Here is a 20354-nt window from a genome sequence, read left to right on the forward strand (position 1 = left end):
ACATCTCGACTAAGGAGAGGGAACGGAGAATCACCAACCGCCTCTGTCTCTATTGCGGTTCCGCTGGTCATTTTGTCCAACAGAAGAAGATCCCCGCGGTTCATTGGTCCGTTCCGTATTTCTCGGGTCATTAATCCTGTCGCAGTTCGACTTCTTCTTCCGCGATTTCAAAGTTAAGGCTTGAATTAGATCGTTATTTCTGAGGTTGGTGTCGTTCCTGGCGGGTTGAAATATGATTGCCATGTGTTTGTTTGATAGGGTGCTGTCCTCAGATAATATAATGGTTTGCTTTCGCTGTAAAGCCTTTTTGAAATCTGACATGGTGGCTGGATTAATAAGAAGGCAAGCTTTAATTGGGTGTATTGCACTTGTGATTGTATGAAAGTTAAATATTTCTAATAATTTTTTCGCACTCTGCAATTTCACTGGATGTTGTCCAAACATTCCGCTGTCGGAACCCCCAGCCATAACAGGTTTTAAAGCCATTTCAAGGTTTGGATTGTCACGAGTTGAGGCCTCCATCTAGGTCAGCCTCCACAACAGGCAGGCGATAAAAGGTGTATAAGAGGATAACCTTATAAAACCTGGAGCAACACATGTGCAAACTAATCCCTTAATTATCTCTCTCCCTCTGACCAACAAACACTAGAGTTTAACCATGGCTTATGTAAGCACCTGTACTTAATGAGGGGTGTGGCCAATTTGCACCTACGCTGTTCCAATGCCTGGACTGCGATCAGTAAATAAAAATGTAATAGAATAAAATTGAAAGGAAATGGTGTTGTAGTGAATGATCAGTTGAAAAACAGGGAGGGGTTGGGTTTGTGGGTTAAAAATGCAACACTGCCCTTTAAATACGTCACTCACTGCTTCAAGCCACACCCCAGCACATCCACCGAATGTAGGAGACGTATCTCAAAGTCTCTTTAAGAACGTTTTGGGAAAACATGCCGTTCAGTACAAACTGTTCTGCAACTTAGCAAACGTTCAAGTGACCTGAATGCACCCCTGTTCTATACACACACACACACACACACACACACACACACACACACACACACACACACACACACACACACACACACACACACACACACACACACACACACACACACACACACACACACACAAGCAGCTTGACACAATTCAACAACTGTAGAAATGTAGATGATAGTATTAACGGGACGTCACACGGAGTTACTGGAAGTTTGGAGTTCTGACTGGGAAATTTCACTTGAACAACGCTCCAAGTCGTAATTACATGTGGGACACTCAGAGAAAATGATCTTACCTGAGTTGCAGAGGGAGTTGCGTTTCAGCACTGACCTTTCACCTTTTCAACTAAAAGATTTCAACAAATCCGTTTTTTAGAATTACAAACTTATCAATGCAGATAATGTAGCTAGTTTCACCATATTGTCAATGTTAAGCAAGCAAGTGAACTTTATTATTAGCAACGTTAGCTTACTTACCTAGAAAGCTAAAATTGTATTGGTTCAATAATGACTTTACGTAATAGCACTTGAACACAGTCATGTCAGACTCACGACTTCTTAGCGACAGTTCAAAATTTACTGGGGTGGGTTGTCCAAAGTAGGGGACGGTTGTGTGTTTTTGTATTGGGCACAAATGAGGGTGATGCATTTATTTCCCTGGTTTACATTCACCCTTTTGCAGGTTTTACTATATGTACTGAATAAAAATAAAAATCTGTTCATTAAACAATTTCAAAGATTTGACTTATTTACAGTTCACATAAGGAAATCAGTCAATTGAAGTAAATGTATTAGGTCCTAATCTATGGATTTCACATGACAGGGCAGGGGTAAAGCCATGGGTGGATGTGGGAGGGCATAAGCCCACCCACTTGGCATCCAGGCCCACCCACTGAGGAGCCTAGCCCAGCCAATCAGAATGAGTTTTTACCCACAAAAGGGCTTTATTACAGATAGAAATACCTCTCAGCACCCCCCACCCCCCTCAGACTATCCCGCAGGTGAAGAACCCGGATGTGGAGGTCCTGGGCTGGTGTGGTTGCACATGATCTGTGGTTGTGAGGACGGTTGGACGTACTGGCAAATTCTCTAAAACAATGTGGAAGGCAGCTTATGGTGGAGAAATGAAAATTCAATTCTCTGGCAACTGCTCTGGTGGATATTCCTGCAGTCAGCATGCCAATTGCATCTATGGCATTATGTTTTGTGACAAAACTGCAAATTTTAAAGTGGCCTTTAATTGTCCCCATCACTGGTGCACCTGTGTAATTATCATACCGTTTTATCAGCTTCTTGATATGCCACATCTGTTAGGACGCTGGATTATCTTGGCAAAGGAGACATGCTCACTAACAGAAATGTAAACAAATTTGTGCTAAAATATTTTGAGAAATAAGCTTTTTTCCGTGAATGGAAAATGTCTGGGATTTTTATTCATGAAACATGGGACCAACACATTTATCTGCTTGCGTGCGCCTCCCATATATGGAGGTGTTTTGGTACTTCCCTTATGCAATTGACTACGCTTTACCGCACACTAACTATGCTACAGGTCAATATAGTCTATCCTGCCCTCTCTCCACTATTCATAGTGACAATATGCTAACTAGCAATCATACCACATAAAATCATTCAAAGTTGCACCAATTTTCAATTTTCATAAGCGGAGAGGCCAGGTGAGTCATTGTGCATGAAAGAACAGTGAAGAGATGAGACGGCTCAAAAAGCTACCCTCTTGATCTTGTTTAGGGACAGCACAATTATCCTACCTAGACTAGCCTACAACACCATATTGCAATGAATAATTGCTTTATTGTTTTCAAGTGAGTACAAAATTATACTCTAGGCTGTAAACTGAAGTGAAAATGTCATTTAAATAATTGCGCAAATGCCCTGTGATTTGAATATTTAATTCCATTAATTTTGACAGTTTAGAAGTTAGAATGCACAGTATTAGCCCAGTCTGTCTATATTTTACGTTCTGATACTGAGATGCACTGTGTGTTGCGGATCATCATTCTCCCAAGTCATCCTATAATAATTTGGCCACATATGCTCCTAGCAGGCCCAGTTATTCAGGAAGGCTTAACGCACACTCTGCTTCCTCTCCGTTCTGAGCGGCAATATAGCATCAATATTTTGAAAATCTGATTTCCACCTAGCTGATCATTGTCTGCAGCTGGCTCTCATCGTAGTGTAGGTCTAATGGAACAGGCAGGGAGAGTTAGGTCGTTTGTGGTGGTTGGCAAACCTTCTAACCCTGAGTAGCATGGACTGTGCCACAAAAGCATGCTGAAGTGGGAAAGTCGATATCCATGTTTATAAACACAGGTTCGTTATGGTCATTGTTACTTGTGGTCGTATTTTCTGTTGTTGTTAAATCGGAGGGGGAAGGTGTGCAATTGTTTTTTACATTAGGGGGGGTCGTGTAAAGAATTAAAATATGTTGGGGAGGGGGTGCAAGGAGAGGCTTGTGTGAAAATATTTTTTACGTTGGGAGGGGGGTGCATTTTATTTTTATGACACCTCCCCTTATTAGGAAGTTTCCCACGTCTGACCAGCATCTGAACACTCCATTAATGTTGTTGATAATATTGAATGAAAATAATAAGTAGAGCCCTTGAAACAAACAACCAATTGAGACAACAATTAAAACATTGGGGAAGTGAATAAATGTCTCTCGTGAAAATCTCCATTCTTCACGCAAGCCTGGAAGAATCAAATAAAAAATGTATCAGTCACATGCACATATTTAGCAGATGTCATTGTGGGTGAATGTTGAGAGTGTTGTTTATGCAATGTCTCTCTATTTCATTTACCTCCTCTCTCTTCCCTGTCTTCCTCTTCAAGGTGGCTAATCAGGTGGTTCAAGCTCTCCTCACTCAAAAGGTTTGTCTTTGTTTTGTTTGATTGAAGCATCAGTAAGTCTTATCAAGTATAATGGAGGCTATGAGAGAAATAATGGTGGAATGTCATAATGATACATAGTTGTGTACTAGGTAGCAAGTCATGACTACTGAAACTGAAAGACCACATGCTCACTTTAACTGTTGGTGTATGCTTGTCAAATTTCTGCGGACTTGCCATGTATTCCATCGGCCAGCAGGTCAAATTTCACATATTTATCCACTTTGGGGTAGCAAAGTCTAATGATGATTTTCATTAAGGTCCATGTTTGTAGGCTATACAGTGCATTCGGAAAGTATTCAGATTCCTTGACTTTTTCCACATTTTGTTATGTGACATCCTTATTCTAAAATGTAGTCAGTTGTTTCCCCCCCTCATCAATCTTCACACAATATCCCATAATGACAAGGCAAAAACAGATTATTCTAATTTTTTGCAAATGTATACAAATAAAAAACTTAAATATCACATTTACGTAAGTATTGAGAACCTTTACTCAATACTTTGTTAAAACACCTTTGGCAGTGATTACAGCTTCGAGTCTTCTTGGGTAAGATGCTAAAAGCTTGGCACACCTGTATTTGGGGAGTTTCTCCCATTCTTCTCTGCAGAACCTCTCAAGCCCTGTCAGGTTGGAAGGGGAGCGTCGCAGCACAGCTATTTTCAGTTCTCTCCAGAGATGTTCGATCAGGTTCAAGTCAGGGCTCTGGCTGGGCCACTCAAGGACATTCAGAAACTTGTCCCATAGCCACTCCTGTGTTGTCTTGGCTGTGTGCTTAGGGTTGTTGTCCTGTTGGAAGGTGAACCTTCGCCCCAGTCTGAGGTCTTGAGCGCTCTGGAGCAGGTTTTCATCAAGGATCTTCACTGTATGATGGTGCCAGGTTTCCTCCAGGCGTGACGCTTGGCTTTCAGGCCAAAAAGTTCAATCTTGTTTTCATCAGACCAGAGAATCTTGTTTCTCATGGTCTGAGAGTCCATTAGGGGCCTTTTGGAAAGCTCCAAGCAGGCTGTCGTGTGCTTTTTACTGAGGAGTGGCTTCCGTCTGGCCACTCTACCATAAAGCCCTGATTGGTGGAGTGCTGCAGAGATGGTTGTCCTTCTGGAAGGTTCTCCCATCTCCACAGAGGAACTCTTGAGCTCTGTCAGAGTGACCATTGGCTTCTTAGTCACCTCCCTGACCAAGGCCCTTCTCCTCCGATTGCTCAGTTTGGACAGCGGCCAGCTCTAGAATAAGACTTGGTAGTTCCAAACGTCTTCCATTTAAGTACAGTACCAGCAAATATTTTGGACACATATACTCATTCAAAGGTTTTTCTTTATTTTTACAATGTTATACATTGTAGAATAATAGTGAAGACATCAACACGATGAAATAACACATATTGAATCATGTATTAACCAAAACAGTGTTCAAAAAATCAAAATATATTTCATATTTGAGATTCTTCAAAGTAGCCACCCTTTGCCTTGATGACAGCTTTGCACACTCATGGGATTTTCTCAACAAGCTTCACCTGGAATGATTTTCCAACGGTCTGGAAGGAGTTCCCACATGCGGAGCACTTGCTGGCTGCTTTTCCTTCACTCTGCGTCCAATTTATCCTCAACCTTCTCAATTGGGTTGAGGTCAGGTGATTGTGGATGCCAGGTCATCTGATACAGCACTCCATCACTCTCCTTCTTTGTCAAATAGTCTTTACACAGCCTGGAGGTGTGTTGGTGTCCTGTTGGGTCATTGTCCTGTTGAAAAACAAATGATAGTCCCACAAAGCACAAACCAGATGGGATGGCGTGTCACTGCAGAATGCTGTTGAAGCCATGCTGGTTAAGTTTGCCTTGATTTCTAAATAAATGTTGTTGGAAGCCACAGTGTTCTTGGGGACCTTCAATGCTGCAAAAATGTTTTGATAACCTTCCCCAGATCTGTGCTTCGACACAATCCTGTCTTGGAGCTCTACGGACAATTCCTTCGACCTCATGGCTTGGTTTTTGCTCTGACATGAAATGTCAACTGTGGGACCTTACAGTTTAAGTTGGAAGTTTACATACTCTTAGGTCATTAAGGCATTAAAACTTGTTTTTCAACCACTCCACAAATTTCTTGTTAAGAAGCTATAGTTTTGGCAAGTCGGTTAGGACATCTACTTTGTGCATGACACAAGTAATTTGTCCAAAAATGGTTTACAGACAGATTATTTCACTTATAAATCATTGTGTCACAATTCCAGTGGGTCAGAAGTTTACATTACACTAAGTTGACTGTGCCTTTAAACAGCTTGGAAAATTCCAGAAAATTCTGTCATGGCTTTAGAAGCTTTGGAAGTATGACCACAAGCATACTTCCAAAGTTTTCGGCTCTTTTGCACACCAGTATTTCTACTTGCACATCATCATCTGCACATCTATCACTCCAGTGTTAATTTGCTAAATTGTAATTACTTCGCTACTATGGCCTATTTATTGCCTTAGCTCCTCACGCCATTTGCACACATTGTATATGGACTTTCTTTTTTTTCTATTGTGTTATTGACTGTATGCTTGTTAATTCCATGTGTAACTCTGTGTTGTTGTTTGTGTCATACTGCTTTGGTTTGTCTTGGCCAGGTTGCAGTTGTAAATGAGAACATGTCAACTGATTATTATTATTTGACCCTGCTGGTCATCTATGAACATTTGAACATCTTGGCCATGTTCTGTTATCTCCACCCAGCACAGCCAGAAGAGGACAGCCAACCCCTCATAGCCTGGTTCCTCTCTAAGTTTTTTCCTAGGTTCTGGCCTTTCTAGGGAGTTTTTCCTAGCCACCGTGCTTCTACACCTGCATTGTTTGCATTTTGGGGCTTTAGGCTGGGTTTCTGTACAGCACTTTGTGACATCAGGTGATGTAAGAAGGGCTTTATAAATACATTTGAATTGAGCTAGCCTACCTGGTTAAACTTCTTAGGGCTGAGATCCCGCTAACGGGATCGATATGACAACAGCCAGTGAAAGTGCAGAGCTCCAAATTCAAAACAACAGAAATCCCAATATTAAAACTCCTCAAACATACAATTATTTCACACCATTTTAAAGATACACTTCTTGTTAATCCCACCACAGTGTCCGATTTTAAATAGGCTTTACGGCGAAAGCACCACCAACGATTATGTTAGGTCAGAGCCAAGTCACGGAAAAACACAGCCATTTTTCCAGCCAAAGAGAGGAGTCACAATAATCAGAAATAGAGAAAATTAATCACTAACCTTTGATCTTCATCAGATGACACTCATAGGACTTCATGTTACACAATACATGTATGTTTTGTTCGATAAAGTTCATATTTATGTAAAAAAATCTCAGTATACATTGGCGCGTTATGTTCAGTAGTTTTAAAACAACCAGTGATTTTGCAGAGAGCCACATCAATTTACAGAAATACTCATAATAAATGTTGATGAAAATACAAGTGTTAGACATGGAACTTTAGATACAATTCTCCTTAATGCAACCGCTGTGTCAGATTTCATAAAAGCTTTACGGAAAAAGCAAACCATGCAATAATCTGAGTACGGCGCTCGGAGCCCAAACAAGCCAAAAAGATATCCGCCATATTGTGCAGTCAACAGAAGTCAGAAATAACATTATAAATATTAACTTACCTTTGATGATCTTCATCAGAATGCATCAGATTCCCAGGAATCCCAGTTCCACAATAAATGTTTGTTTTGTTCGATAATGTCCATCATTTATGTCCAAATAGCTCCTTTTGTTAGCACGTTTGGTAAACAAATCCAAACTCACGAAGCGCGTTCGCTAGGAGCAGACGAAAAGTCAATGTTCCGTTACAGTCCGTAGAAACATGTCAAACGAAGTATAGACTCAATCTTTAGGATGTTTTTAACATAAATCTTCAATGTTCCTTCAATACTTACAGTCATGCTTACAGACATCATTTAAAAAGTTTTAGAAAATTCAGAGTGTTTATAATATACTAATATACTAATACTATGCATATATTAGCAGCTGGGACTGAGGAGCAGGCAGTTTACTCTGGGCACCTCTGGGCACCTTATTCATCCAAGCTACTCAATACTGCCCCCAGCCATAAGAAGTTAAATAAAGTAATAATAATAATAAAAATAATAATAATTGGAGGTGTGCCTGTGGATGTATTTCAAGGCCTACCTTCAAACTCAGTGCCTCTTTGCTTGACATAAAGCATTGGAAAATCTAAAGAAATCAACCAAGACCTCATATGGGTCTTGGCTGACCGCATATGGGTCATAACATATAACCAGATATAGCTAAATCTGGTTAACTTCAGTATGTGGGTATCATACCAAAATACAGTGCATTCGGGAAAGTATTCCGACCCATTTTTTTCCACATTTTGTTACGTTACAGCCTATTCTAAAATTGATTAAATAAATCAACACACAATACCCCATAATGATGAAGCAAATTGTTTGAACATTTATTAAAAATATAAAACAGAAATAACTTATTTACATAAGTATTCAGACCCTTTGCTATGAGACTCAAACTTGAGCTCAGGTGCATCCTGTGTCCATTGATCATCCTTGAGATATTTTGACAACTTGATTGGAATCCACCTGTGATAAATTCAATTGATTGGACATGATTTGGAAAGGCACACACCTGTCTATATACAGCTGAAGTTGGAAGTTTACATATATTTAAACTCAGTTTTTCACAATTCCTGACATTTGATCCTAATAACAATTCCCTGTCTTAGGTCAGTTAGCATCACCACTCTATTTTAAGAATGTGAAATGTCAGAATAATAGTAGAGAATTATTTATTTCAGCTTTTATTTCTTTCATTATATTCCTTGTGGGTCAGACGTTTACATACACTCAATTAGTATTTGGTAGCGTTGCCTTTAAATTGTTCAACTTGGGTCAAACGTTTCAGGTAGCCTTCCACAAGCTTCCAACAATAAGTTGGGTGAATTTTGTCCCATTCCTCCTGACAGAGCTGGTGTAACTGAGTCAGATTTGTAGGCCTCCTTGCTCACACACGCTTTTTCAGTTCTGCCCACAATTTTTCTATGGGATTGAGGTCAGGGCTGTGATGGCCACTCCAATACATTGTCTTTGATATCCTTTGGCCATTTTGCCACAACTTTGGAAGAATGCTTGGGGTCATTGTCCATTTGGAAGACCCATTTGCGACCAAGCTTTAACTTCCTGGTTGATACCCTTGAGATGTTGCTTCAATATATCCACGTCATTTTCCTTTCTCATGATGCAATCTATTTTTGAAGTGCACCAGTCCCTCCTGCAGCAAAGCACCCCCACAACATGATGCTGCCACCCCCGTGCTTCACGGTTGGGATGGTGTTCTTCAGCTTGCAAGCCTCCCCCTTTTTCCTTCAAACATAAGGATGGTCATTATGACCAAACAGTTCTATTTTTGTTTCATCAGACCAGAGGACATGTCTCCAAAAAATAAGATCTTTGTCCCCATGTGCAGTTGCAAACCGTAGTCTGGCTTCTTTATGTCGGTTTTGGAGCAGTGGATTATTCCTTGCTGAGCGGCCTTTCAGGTTATGTCGATATAGGACTCGTTTTACTGTGGATATAGATACATTTGTACCTGTTTCCTCCAGCATCTTCACAAGGTCCTTTGCTGTTGTTCTGGGATTGATTTGCACTTTTTGCACCAAAGTATGTTCATCTCTAGGAGACAGATCGCGTCACCTTCCTGAGTGGTATGATGGATGCGTGGTCCCATGGTGTTTGTACTGGTGTTTGTACTATTGTTTGTACAGATGAACGTTTTACCTTCAAGCGTTTGGAAATTGCTCCCAAAGATGAACCAGACTTGTGAAGGTCTAAAAAAAACAATTCTGAGGTCTTGGCTGATTTCTTTTGATTTTCCCATGATGTCAAGCAAAGAGGCACTGAGTTTGAAGGTAGGCCTTTAAATACATCCACAGGTACAACTCCAATTGACTCAAATTATGTCAGTTAGCCTATCAGAAGTTTCTAAAGCCATGACATAATGTTCAGGAATTTTCCAAGCTGTTTAAAGGCACATTCAACTTAGTGTATGTAAACTTCTGACCTACTGGCGTTGTGATACAGTGAAATAATTTGTCTTTAAACAATTGTTGGAAAAATTACTTGTGTCATGCACAAAGTAGATGTCCTAACCGACTTTTCAAAACTATAGTTTTTTTTAACCAGAAATGTGTGGAGTGGTTGAAAATTTAATTTAGAGTTTTAATGACTACAACCGAAGTGTATGCAATCTTACGACTTCAACTGTATAATTCTAAAGCTGGTTTATACTGTACAACATTTAAACCAACCATTATTGTGTTTATGTGGGTGAATCTCCAGGACCTGAAGGAGGAGTGTGTGAAGCTGAGGACACGCGTGTTTGACTTGGAGCAGCAGAACCGCATACTGAACGTTCTGTTCCAGCAGCGGGTCAAAACATCCACCGACCCTATCTCTCAGGTAGGCTGGGCTTGGCATAGACTGGATAAAGACAAATATTGACCAGTCATAAGCATGCCACAATCGCATTTGAGCAGGTTCATGGGTTTATAATAACAATATAAGGTGATGACCTTGAACGTGTAGTCTAGAATTGGTAGATACATTTTTTTTGACTAGTCATTTTGACTTTTAACTTCTTGATCCTACTTGAGACGCAGATGTCTCAACTAGGCACCTGGAAATGCAAATGCGCTACGCTAAATGCTAAATGTACTCGTTAAAACTCAAACGTTCACCAAAATACACATGCAGGGTATAGAATTAAAGCTACACTCGTTGTGAATCTAGCCAACAAGTCAGATTTTTAAAATGCTTTTCGGCGAAAGCATGAGAAGCTATTATCTGATAGCATGCAACACCCCAAAATGCCTGAATGCGACGTAAACAAAAGATTTAGCGTACCCGGCGATACACAAACGCAGAAATAAAATATAAAACATTCATTACCTTTGACGAGCTTCTTTCTTGGCACTCCTATATGCCCCATAAACATCACTATTGGGTCTTTTTTTCAATTAAATCGGTCCATATATACCCAAAATAGCCATCTATGGAAGCTGTGTAATTCAGAAAAAAACATCGTTTTAAAATGCAGCGTCATTTTTTAAAATTAAAAAAGTCGACGATAAACTTTCACAAAACACTTCGAAATACTTTTGTGATCCAACTTTAGGTATTAGTAAACGTTTATAATCTATCAAAATGATTACAGGGCGATGTGTATTCAATAGCTCCTCGTCTTCAAATCAATGGCCGACAATGTGCACTTCAAAACATCCTGGCGGAGACCGGAAGAAATGGAATCCAGTTAGTTGGATTTACCAACAAAAAACTCCCCGGATAATGACGACAATGGCGACATCGTGTGGAATCTGTAGGAATTGCATGCAGGTCCATAACTAATTTTGTGCCCTTTTAACAATCCATGAAAGTGACGCATGGATATTATTTTTAGCTTTCAGTGAGCAGTTTTTCTTGCGCTTTTCGATGAAAAACACGATCTGTTATAGTCACAGCCGTGATTTAACCAGTTTTAGAAACTTCAGAGTGTTTTCTATCCACACATACTAATCATATGCATATACTATATTCCTGGCATGAGTAGCAGGACGCTGAAAAGTTGCGCGATTTTTAACAGAATGTTCGAAAAAGGAGGGGGTAGGCTTGGTAACGATATATAGCCACTGGTTATTGAAGACTATGACTTACAAAAGTCTCATGAGCTTAGTTCTATTGTCTTACCCCAGCATAACTCAAAATTGTTATTGTTTTACTTTCTTGTTTCTAAACGATATAATTGTAAACAAACACTGTATAGCTTCAAAACATGGGTAGAACTATTATTTTGAGCTCATGGATAGTCAAACCTTTCATCCATTGCTCTGTCTTTGAATTTAAGAGCTGTTCCATTTCTCTAGATCCATCCCTTTGCTGTTTACCAAAACAAGTTTAGTTTCAAATCTCACATTGTGCCTTTAAAGAGAGATACAGAGGTTTTCTTTAAGAGCAATAACATATCAATGCACTTTCCACCATAGAACCGTACTTGTCTACTTCAAATTCACTATGAATCTTAAGAATAAGTTAAATTAGTAATATCCAAGTAAGTTATAATAATTTCACGGATGGAGACACTGTGGCCCCATCCGATGATACCCCCGGACGGGGCCAAGCAGGAAGGATATAACCCCACCCACTTTGCCAAAGCACAGCCCCCACACCACTAGAGGGATATCTTCATACTTATGTAATGAAATGATATTTCTGAATGATTTATTATTACAGTGTTATGACAGCCAATTATCTTGTTATTTGTTCTATTAGATATTCAAAAGGAGCATGTTGTTGATTTCAAGCGAGCTACAGGCATGTCCAAAACAGATGATACCCAACCTCTATTGCCTTGAATAGCTTAAGCCTATGACACACGAAGCAATCTGGATGCATTTTATGTTGCTTGCAACACAGTTGCATCTGGGTTACTCAGTGTGTCACCCCCAAAAATTTAGATATAAATCAATTCTATTTCACGCAACTGACTGTACAGTAGGCAATGTCCAATCAGTGAGCGTTTGGAACTAAGACCCAGTTGTCATGTCAACACAGGTGTCAATGCTGCTTCAAACCATGACAGAGCAGACATGCCAAATGGGAAATGTATGAAAAATTCTGGACACCATGGCCAGTCAGGGTTTATGTAAATGATCGGGCATTCAATAAATGTCATTTTAAAAGTGAACGTAGATCTATCTCTGTCCAGTTTCAACAGAAATGCTCCAACATGAACTGCATTAAGCTAGCTAGTTTGGTAAAACATGGTTGGCAAATAGGCAGCATTTTGGCGAGCTAGCTAAATTGTACAGCCAGCATTTTGTCTATGTTGATGCTGTTACAATTACCAAACATTTGATAAACAAATAATTTATGAAACCATGATGTGGTGTATTACAGGGTTGCATGACGCATGCAATTTCAAATGCATCTGAAATGCTTCGTGTATCAACAAAGTTGCTTGAGATCATGTCACTTGCAACTTTCATCTGGAACAGAAATTGCATCCAAATGATATTCTGTCATCTAAGAGTATTGCTGACCTAAAGAATTCTAGGAGCTACTTTGTTAATACCTTAATGTTCAAAATAGATTAGCCCAACGTAGACAGACACTATTCATGTATTCATCCAGTGGGGGATTCAGCACACCTACTCCCTGTGCAGTGTTGCACAGTGTTTTGACATCTACAGTATGGTGGGTTGTTCATCTCTTTGCAAAGCCATGAACAGCAGTAGGAGGCTGCACAGATCCACCAGGGAGTAAGAATCTTGGGAGATTTTCCTATTGCTATTTCATCTGAAGAAAAAAATATTACAATAGAGAGAGGAAATAACAGATACAAATAATTATATTAATCAAGTCTCTTTCTAGCTATTTTCAACCAAAAAATTTCCTCACTTGAAATGGTCATGGTTTGAACATAGCATAGAACATTTATGAAATGTATGAATCCCCTGCCAGTTCATTAAGTCTACTGTATGCTTACAAGTGCAGTAAGACTTCGTTCCACATGCCTGGCCTTTTCTATTAAGGTCAAATTGACCAACTTGCCAAGGGTGCAACTGACTGGGCTTCTTCCTGCCGGAGATCAGTGGCTGCGTGGAGTTGTATTGGTACAGATCTGATAGGGTGCAATATGTGTTACTACAGTACAAGACTCAAGTGGGATTAGACATAGCCATGGGAAATTATTTTGAGTAGGGATGCTTTATAATAAAGCATTGCATGCATCTATGCAGACTAACAATAAAATATAACTCCTAATGTGATGAGTAGCCTAAGCATAGGACAAGATTCGCTCGGTAACACTATCACTGCAGCCTCAATTAATGTAAACTTCTTGTGACTCTCAAACCCGGAATTAATTAGCATAACGCAGTGGACATAAATCTTCCTAGAAAATCTTCCTATTCATGAAAATCACAAATGAAATATATTGAGACACAGCTTGTAAATATGCTTTACAGCCAACGCGAGACAAGCATTTGTGTAAGTTTATCATGGCATAATACTATGCTAGGCTCTGCTAGCAGCAGGAAACATTTTCACGAAAATAAGAAAAGCAATCAAATTAAATAATTTACATTTGAAGAACTTCGGATGTTTTCACTCAGGAGACTCCCAGTTAGATAGAAAATGTTCCCTTTTTCCAAAAATATTATTTTTGTAGGCGAAATAGCTCCCGTTTGTTCTTCACGTTTGGCTGAGAAATCGACCGGAAAATGCGGTCACTACAATGCCCAACTGTTTTTCAAATTAGCTCCATAATATCGACAGAAACATGGCAAACGTTGTTTAGAATCAATCCTCAAGGTGTTTTTCACATATTTATTCGATAATATATCCGTCGGGACAATTGGTTTCTCATTAGAAGCGATTGGAATAATGGCTACTTCAGTACTTTACGCAAGATTTTCTGCGGGAGCCATCATGTGACCACTTGCTCAATGTGGTCCCTTACGGCTATACTTCAACATCAATGCGTAAAAAGACGTCACAATGCTGTAGACACCTTGGGGAATACGTAGAAAGTGTAAGCTCATTCGTAGCCCATTCACAGCCATATAAGGAGTCATTGGCATGAAGCGCTTTCAAAAAATGTGTCACTTCCTGATTGGATTTTTATCTGGGTTTCGCCTGTAACATCAGTTCTGTTGCACTCACAGACAATATCTTTGCAGTTTTGGAAACGTCATTGTTTTCTATTCAAAGCTGTCAATTATATGCATAGTCAAGCATCTTGTCGTGACAAAATATCCCGTTTAAAACGGGAACGGTTTTTATCCAAAAATGAAAATACTGCCCCCTAGTCACAAAAGGTTCATGTAACATGTGGCTGTTTGCAAAAAAAAATCATTTTGCGAACAGTGAGCACATTTCTTTGTACTTCATAATTACAACAGGTGTGTGAGAGAGATAATGGGAAAAACTAGAGGGGTGTTGTAACTAAATTAGTAAACAAAAGATTGTACCTAATAAAACGGAGCACAAAAAAAAATCAGTTTTAGGACCATGGACAGCTATGTAAGCTATCACGGAAAAAAGCACTGATCTTAATCCAGCACCGGCGGGGCCGTGCCCTGTTGCTTGCTAGTGGGCTATGTGTTTGACATGGGCCGGAGAAGGCCTGCGAGCCGAGGGCGAGAGAATGCCATGCCCCATATTTGGTGTTCTTATTTCCTTTTCGCCAAGTTTAGAATGGTAAACTAATACAAAATAGAAGTGGGAGACTATTGCTAGCACTGCTCCAGATCACTTGATGTCTACCACAAGGGGGAGAGAAGAGAAGAGGGAGAGAGGGAGAGGGACAGAGAGGAAGGAAAGAGAGAGATTCGAATCAACTTAAACTAAACTGTCTATCATACAGAAGAGCATGTGTCCTACTCCTAACTCCCACAACTGAATGAGCTCACTGCTTACAAAACAGAGCTGAGAGCTCTCCATGCAGTTGCCGCCCAACTAAATCCAGAAAAGTGGACCGACTCACTTATCACTGGAACCTTGCACAGAAGCACTACTCCCAATTACTCAACAAACCACAACACAACAACTGCGTTCAAGAACAGAACATGCACAGGTGATTAATTTCAGTAGCACCACGCAATCCACAAGCTATTGCCCATGGCACACAAGAGTAGCCAACACATTAACATTGCAATAATATGACATTTTGTAATAGCCCACTATGTCTGCAAACTTGATCAAAACAAATCAAATGTATTTATATAGCCCTTCGTACATCAGCTGATATCTCAAAGTGCTGTACAGAAACCCAGCCTAAAACCCCAAACAGCAAGCAATGCAGGTGTAGAAGCGCGGTGGCTAGGAAAAACTCAATAGAAAGGCCAAAACCTAGGAAGAAACCTAGAGAGGAACCAGGCTATGGTGGCCAGTCCTCTTCTGGCTGTGTTGGGTGGAGATTATAACAGAACATGGCCAACATGTTCATAAATGACCAGTGTCGTGACGTTGTATTAGTTCATGTGATGACTGTTGCTCATCGAATGATCACAAGTTTCTAATTACGTGACTAACTGAATCAAGCAATTATTAACTCATTAACCTGGGGCACCATGGGTGCTCTATTTCTATTTCCCAAATTAACTCAAAGAATATCAGAATATCGATTTTACAACAGCCGCTAATTAACCAGTTGCCTCTGACAGTCTCGTTCTGAACGCCGTATAGCCCGTGAATCTGCACGGACCCTCGTACTGGATTTGGTTTTGAATGGCTTGTGGTAACTCAAGGGAACGTTTAGCGAAAGCGTCCGGCATTTCAATCTCTGTGTCTATCCTGTTGTCGGGAAGTTGGTATAGAGCGAGGTCGTCTATGTGAATAATCGTCCCCTCTGGTACCTTAGCAAAAACAGTCTGGTTGGGGAGGTTCAATTGGGTGATGGAGTCATGGCGTTCGTAAGTCATAGTGGCGGACGCGAACAGTGTGTTGACCAACCATCGGTTCCCTACCACCTCCCCTTGTGTGGTTGGTGACCCCATCCCTGGCTGTTAGTTTGGCTCTACAGCATTCTTTGCCTGGTGATTAGCTTTAATACCACAAAGACGCTCAGTGTTATCCCTGACAAACGGTTCGCTAGGACAGAGGTAGTGGACATCTTTGGTTAGAGTACACATAAACAGGTTAGGGGTGAGATGGAAATCTGGGTTGTAATTCCTGTTAAGCTACAACTGGGGGCGTGGCAATCTATACGTGGTTACCGTCGCGCCAAAATCCTACATTGAGAACTGTTTTCAATCTGTAGATATTCTCCAGTTCAACAACCGGCAGCATCAGTAGAAATCCCACTTCATTACGATCAACATCAACGTGTATTGGGATGGTCGACCCCAGACTATAAGCCAAATGTGACTGTAATGGCCTTATCGTGGTTGAAGTAGCTGAGGTCAATATGTTGTGCACCATTGAGAGGGGCACTAGATATGAGGGGATTCTATTCATGGCCAAGTGGTCCATAGAAGAGCTAACTTCACAGAGAATAACCTCCAGTAACAATCGAACCAATTGGACATGGGCATAGTCATGGTTCATGACCTCTGCTAGCTTTCCTACAGACAGGAGAGTTTTGTTCAGGAGAGTAGCGTGTGTGTTGACCACCAGAATAGTGTCCTGGAGAGACTTTCCCACATGTTGCAACCTGAGGGCCTGTGCCTTCATCTGCTGCTGAATAAGTGGCATCTCTTCAGTAATCTCCCTAACATTCCTGTTGACTGTGGCAAGACTGACTGCGTTGACGGCAGTGGTACCTAGGGCAAATAGTGACCCTACGGCTGCCCCTATCGTTAGTTGCGCCCCGACAAATTGTTTCTCTCACCTGGGCTCTGCTAGTTCTGGCTGGGTTACTGTGAACTTTTGGAGTTGGGCCAAAAGTCTAGCTGGGCGTGCTTAATTGCCTGGCTGGTCCAGTCAGCCCCGGCCCAACTCAAATGTGCCGCAGGTGGAATGTGTTGGCGGTACACATTCTCTGCATCTAGGCGGACATACACCCTTTGCGTGTGCACTCTGCAGTTAGTTATGAGGAGTCCTGGGTCGTCGCGGAGATTCCCGTAGGGGGTCCGTTTGTGGGAACGTCTGCTGGGTTGGTTTTGACTAGGGCGCAGAGTATCAGGATCAGCCAAATGAACTCCATCCTACAGAAACGCATAATCAGAGATTGTTGGATTATTTAAGGTATTTGTTTTTGTAAACAAAAAATGTTTTGACAACTTTTTCTGGTTTTCTTATTTTGAAACATTACAGTGCAGGACAATATCAATAGTGTCAACAGATGTATATCTGGTAGCTGGGAAGCAAATACGAGATGGTAGGTGCAACGTACTGATCTCCTGGAAGGGATCAGCTGAGGGTACTTAAGATTTTTCTTAGTACCTCTGACTTTGCTAGGTTTTTATCTATTCGGTGCTGGCTAGCACCCCTTCTATTCCAATGGGGGGAGTGTACAACTTGATTTGGTTCTGGTGGATCCACTTTAATGTGGCGTTTTGTTGACCTTTGCTGATTCTGATCTGGTAAGCTACAGGTGATAGCTTCACCACAGTCTCGTGTGGCCCCGTCCAGTGGGGCAGAAACTTTGTGGCGACGCCCGCGGGTTTGGTGTATATGTAGTACCACACCTTATCCCCGACCTCGAACACGTGGTGTGAGGCCTTCTTGTCATAATAGGTATTGTCCCCTTCTGCACTTCTTTCCAACTGTCCTTGAGCATACGCAAAGGTTGGAGATGGTTCCACAGGTCGGTCATGAATTGATGAGCCGTGTAGGCGGTGGCTGCGGCGACATCTCCCGGATGGTACGTCATCATCTCGAATGGTGTTATTCCTGTAGACCTGTTGCGTGTGGCTCTGATCGCCATCAGTACCAATGGGAGTTTGAGGTCCCAATCTTTGTGGTTGGCTACCACATATTTCCTCAAGATTCTGTTGATTGTTTGGTTGCTCCTGTCTACCCTGCCAGAGCTCCTAGGGTGGTATGTGATGTGGAGTTTAGCTTTGACTCCCAGAAGCCTCCACAGTTCGGTCATTACAGCTGCCGAAAAGTGGGTTCCTCTGTCGCTGTCCACGGTTTCTCCTGGCAGGCCGAAACGACTGAAAACGTGGTTTCGCAAAAGAACGGCCGTGGTTTCCGCTGTGTCATTGGTCGCCGGCAGGCACTCCACCAGCTTTGTGAATGCGCAAGTCACTGTGGAGATACTTGTTGCCTCTGGCTGACCTGGCAACTGGGCCGACCCAGTCGATCTGGATCGAGCTCCAGGGGTAAGACACACCCTTGCGTTGCAGGAGTGCTCTGTGAAGTGGCTTGGAGGGTTGACACTGGTAGCAAACTAGACACACCCTCACGTATTGGGCCACGTCTTGTTCCATGTGAGGCCAGTAGGCCACCTGTCGCAATGTTTCACATGTAGCCTTGACCCCCCTATGGCCTCCACATGGCTCGTCGTGGGCATGGGCTATCATTATCCCCCTCTGTGTTTTAGGAACCGCCCACCTTCGAGCGGTGTCGGTTTCTGAAACATACACCAGTAGGTCATCTACAAGTGTGAGGTGCTGTTTAGTTGTGTACAGCGAACGCAAGTCGTGTGAACCTGCCAAAGCCAGTTCGGACACTGGGTGGTTGACAGGATCTGAAGGGAACGCCATCAAAGTGGCGAGGGACTCATCTTGGTGTTGCATTTCTACCAGATCGCTTTTCAGGAATGAATGCGTTAGCAACACATTATGTTTGAGCGCAGACGTTTTCTGTGGTGCTACATGGCTACGCGTTACCGCAGACACCATAGCTTCCTCAGTGTTTTTTTTTCATCTCGAGCATCAAACACCCAAGGGGTGCCGTGAATTGCACCGGATTTCGCATTGCTGTCGGCATGGTCGTTGCCAAGTTTGTCACGACCAGGTGATTTTGGAGTGTCTTTTGACTTTCTTCCAATACACCTGTATGTCGTGTTTGGTGATGAGGTCATCACAAGCTAGGATGAGCTCTTTGTTTTTCACCTCTTTACCACCTGAAGTAGTCATGTGCTTTTGGTTCCAAAATGACAAGTGGCATAAGAAGGTGAGTCTCGCCAGTTCTGACAATTCGTATTTCACCGCCGTTTGCAGGGTGATCAGCACGCCAGCCACTTCTACAAACTGGCTGGTCTTGTTTCCAAGCTGAAATTGAAGTGGTTTGCACGGAATGTCGTTGTGCCATACCAATCCCATCCCAGCTTGCAAGTGGTCTAGATGGCGGTAAGAACAGCCAACTACAAATGCCATCGGCATTTCAAGACACACGTTCTCTTCGAAGTAGTGATGGTTCGAAGGCAATGGCGGAGCGATGTCACACGGGAGTGGTGCGGAGTCGGTTTCATCATCACCACAGCATTGACACACCGCCAAAACATTGCCCAAAGGCAGGTTTTTCGCTTCTGCGTAGTTGATTACTACATCATGGCTCTGCAGCATCATACGCCAAGCCGCTATCCTGCTGTTGTCTACAGAACCCTCACGGATTCGTTGGCTTTTCAGAAAAGTCACAGGCTGGTGACATGTTTCTATGATCACCTTCTGTCCACCGACATAACTGGTGAAGTGTTTGATTGCCCAGACTGTCGAGTATTTGAGTTATGCAGGGTTGAGTGTTTTGCTCGCGTTAGCTACCACACGTTTGTCTTGGTCGTATTTTTGGTACAACCCAGCGCTAAGGCAGTGCTCTGAGAAACCGACTTCCAAAAATAATGTCTTGTCTTTATTGGGGTATACCAGGCAGGGTGCCTTGCAAAGCTGGTTTTTCAAGGAAGCCACAGCTTCGTTGTGAGTGACATCCCAGACGAATGGGGTGTCTTTCTGAAGAAGACAAGTCAACGGTTTTGACAAGTCGGCGTAGATTTCGTTGA

At 41.8% G+C, this 20354-nt stretch overlaps 1 protein-coding gene across 1 annotated transcript in view; it reads left to right on the forward strand.

Annotated features, from left to right (window-relative positions):
- The window catches only part of LOC139385590 (nck-associated protein 5-like), an 80312-nt gene that overhangs the window by 22528 nt on the left and 37430 nt on the right, over nt 1–20354 (forward strand). Inside the window, 2 exon segments of the mRNA XM_071130789.1 lie at nt 3846–3884; nt 10250–10369. Coding sequence (XP_070986890.1) covers nt 3846–3884; nt 10250–10369 — 159 coding nt within the window.

The sequence above is a fragment of the Oncorhynchus clarkii genome, chromosome 3, assembly GCF_045791955.1.
Source record: "Oncorhynchus clarkii lewisi isolate Uvic-CL-2024 chromosome 3, UVic_Ocla_1.0, whole genome shotgun sequence".
NCBI classification, from domain to species: Eukaryota; Metazoa; Chordata; class Actinopteri; order Salmoniformes; family Salmonidae; genus Oncorhynchus; species Oncorhynchus clarkii.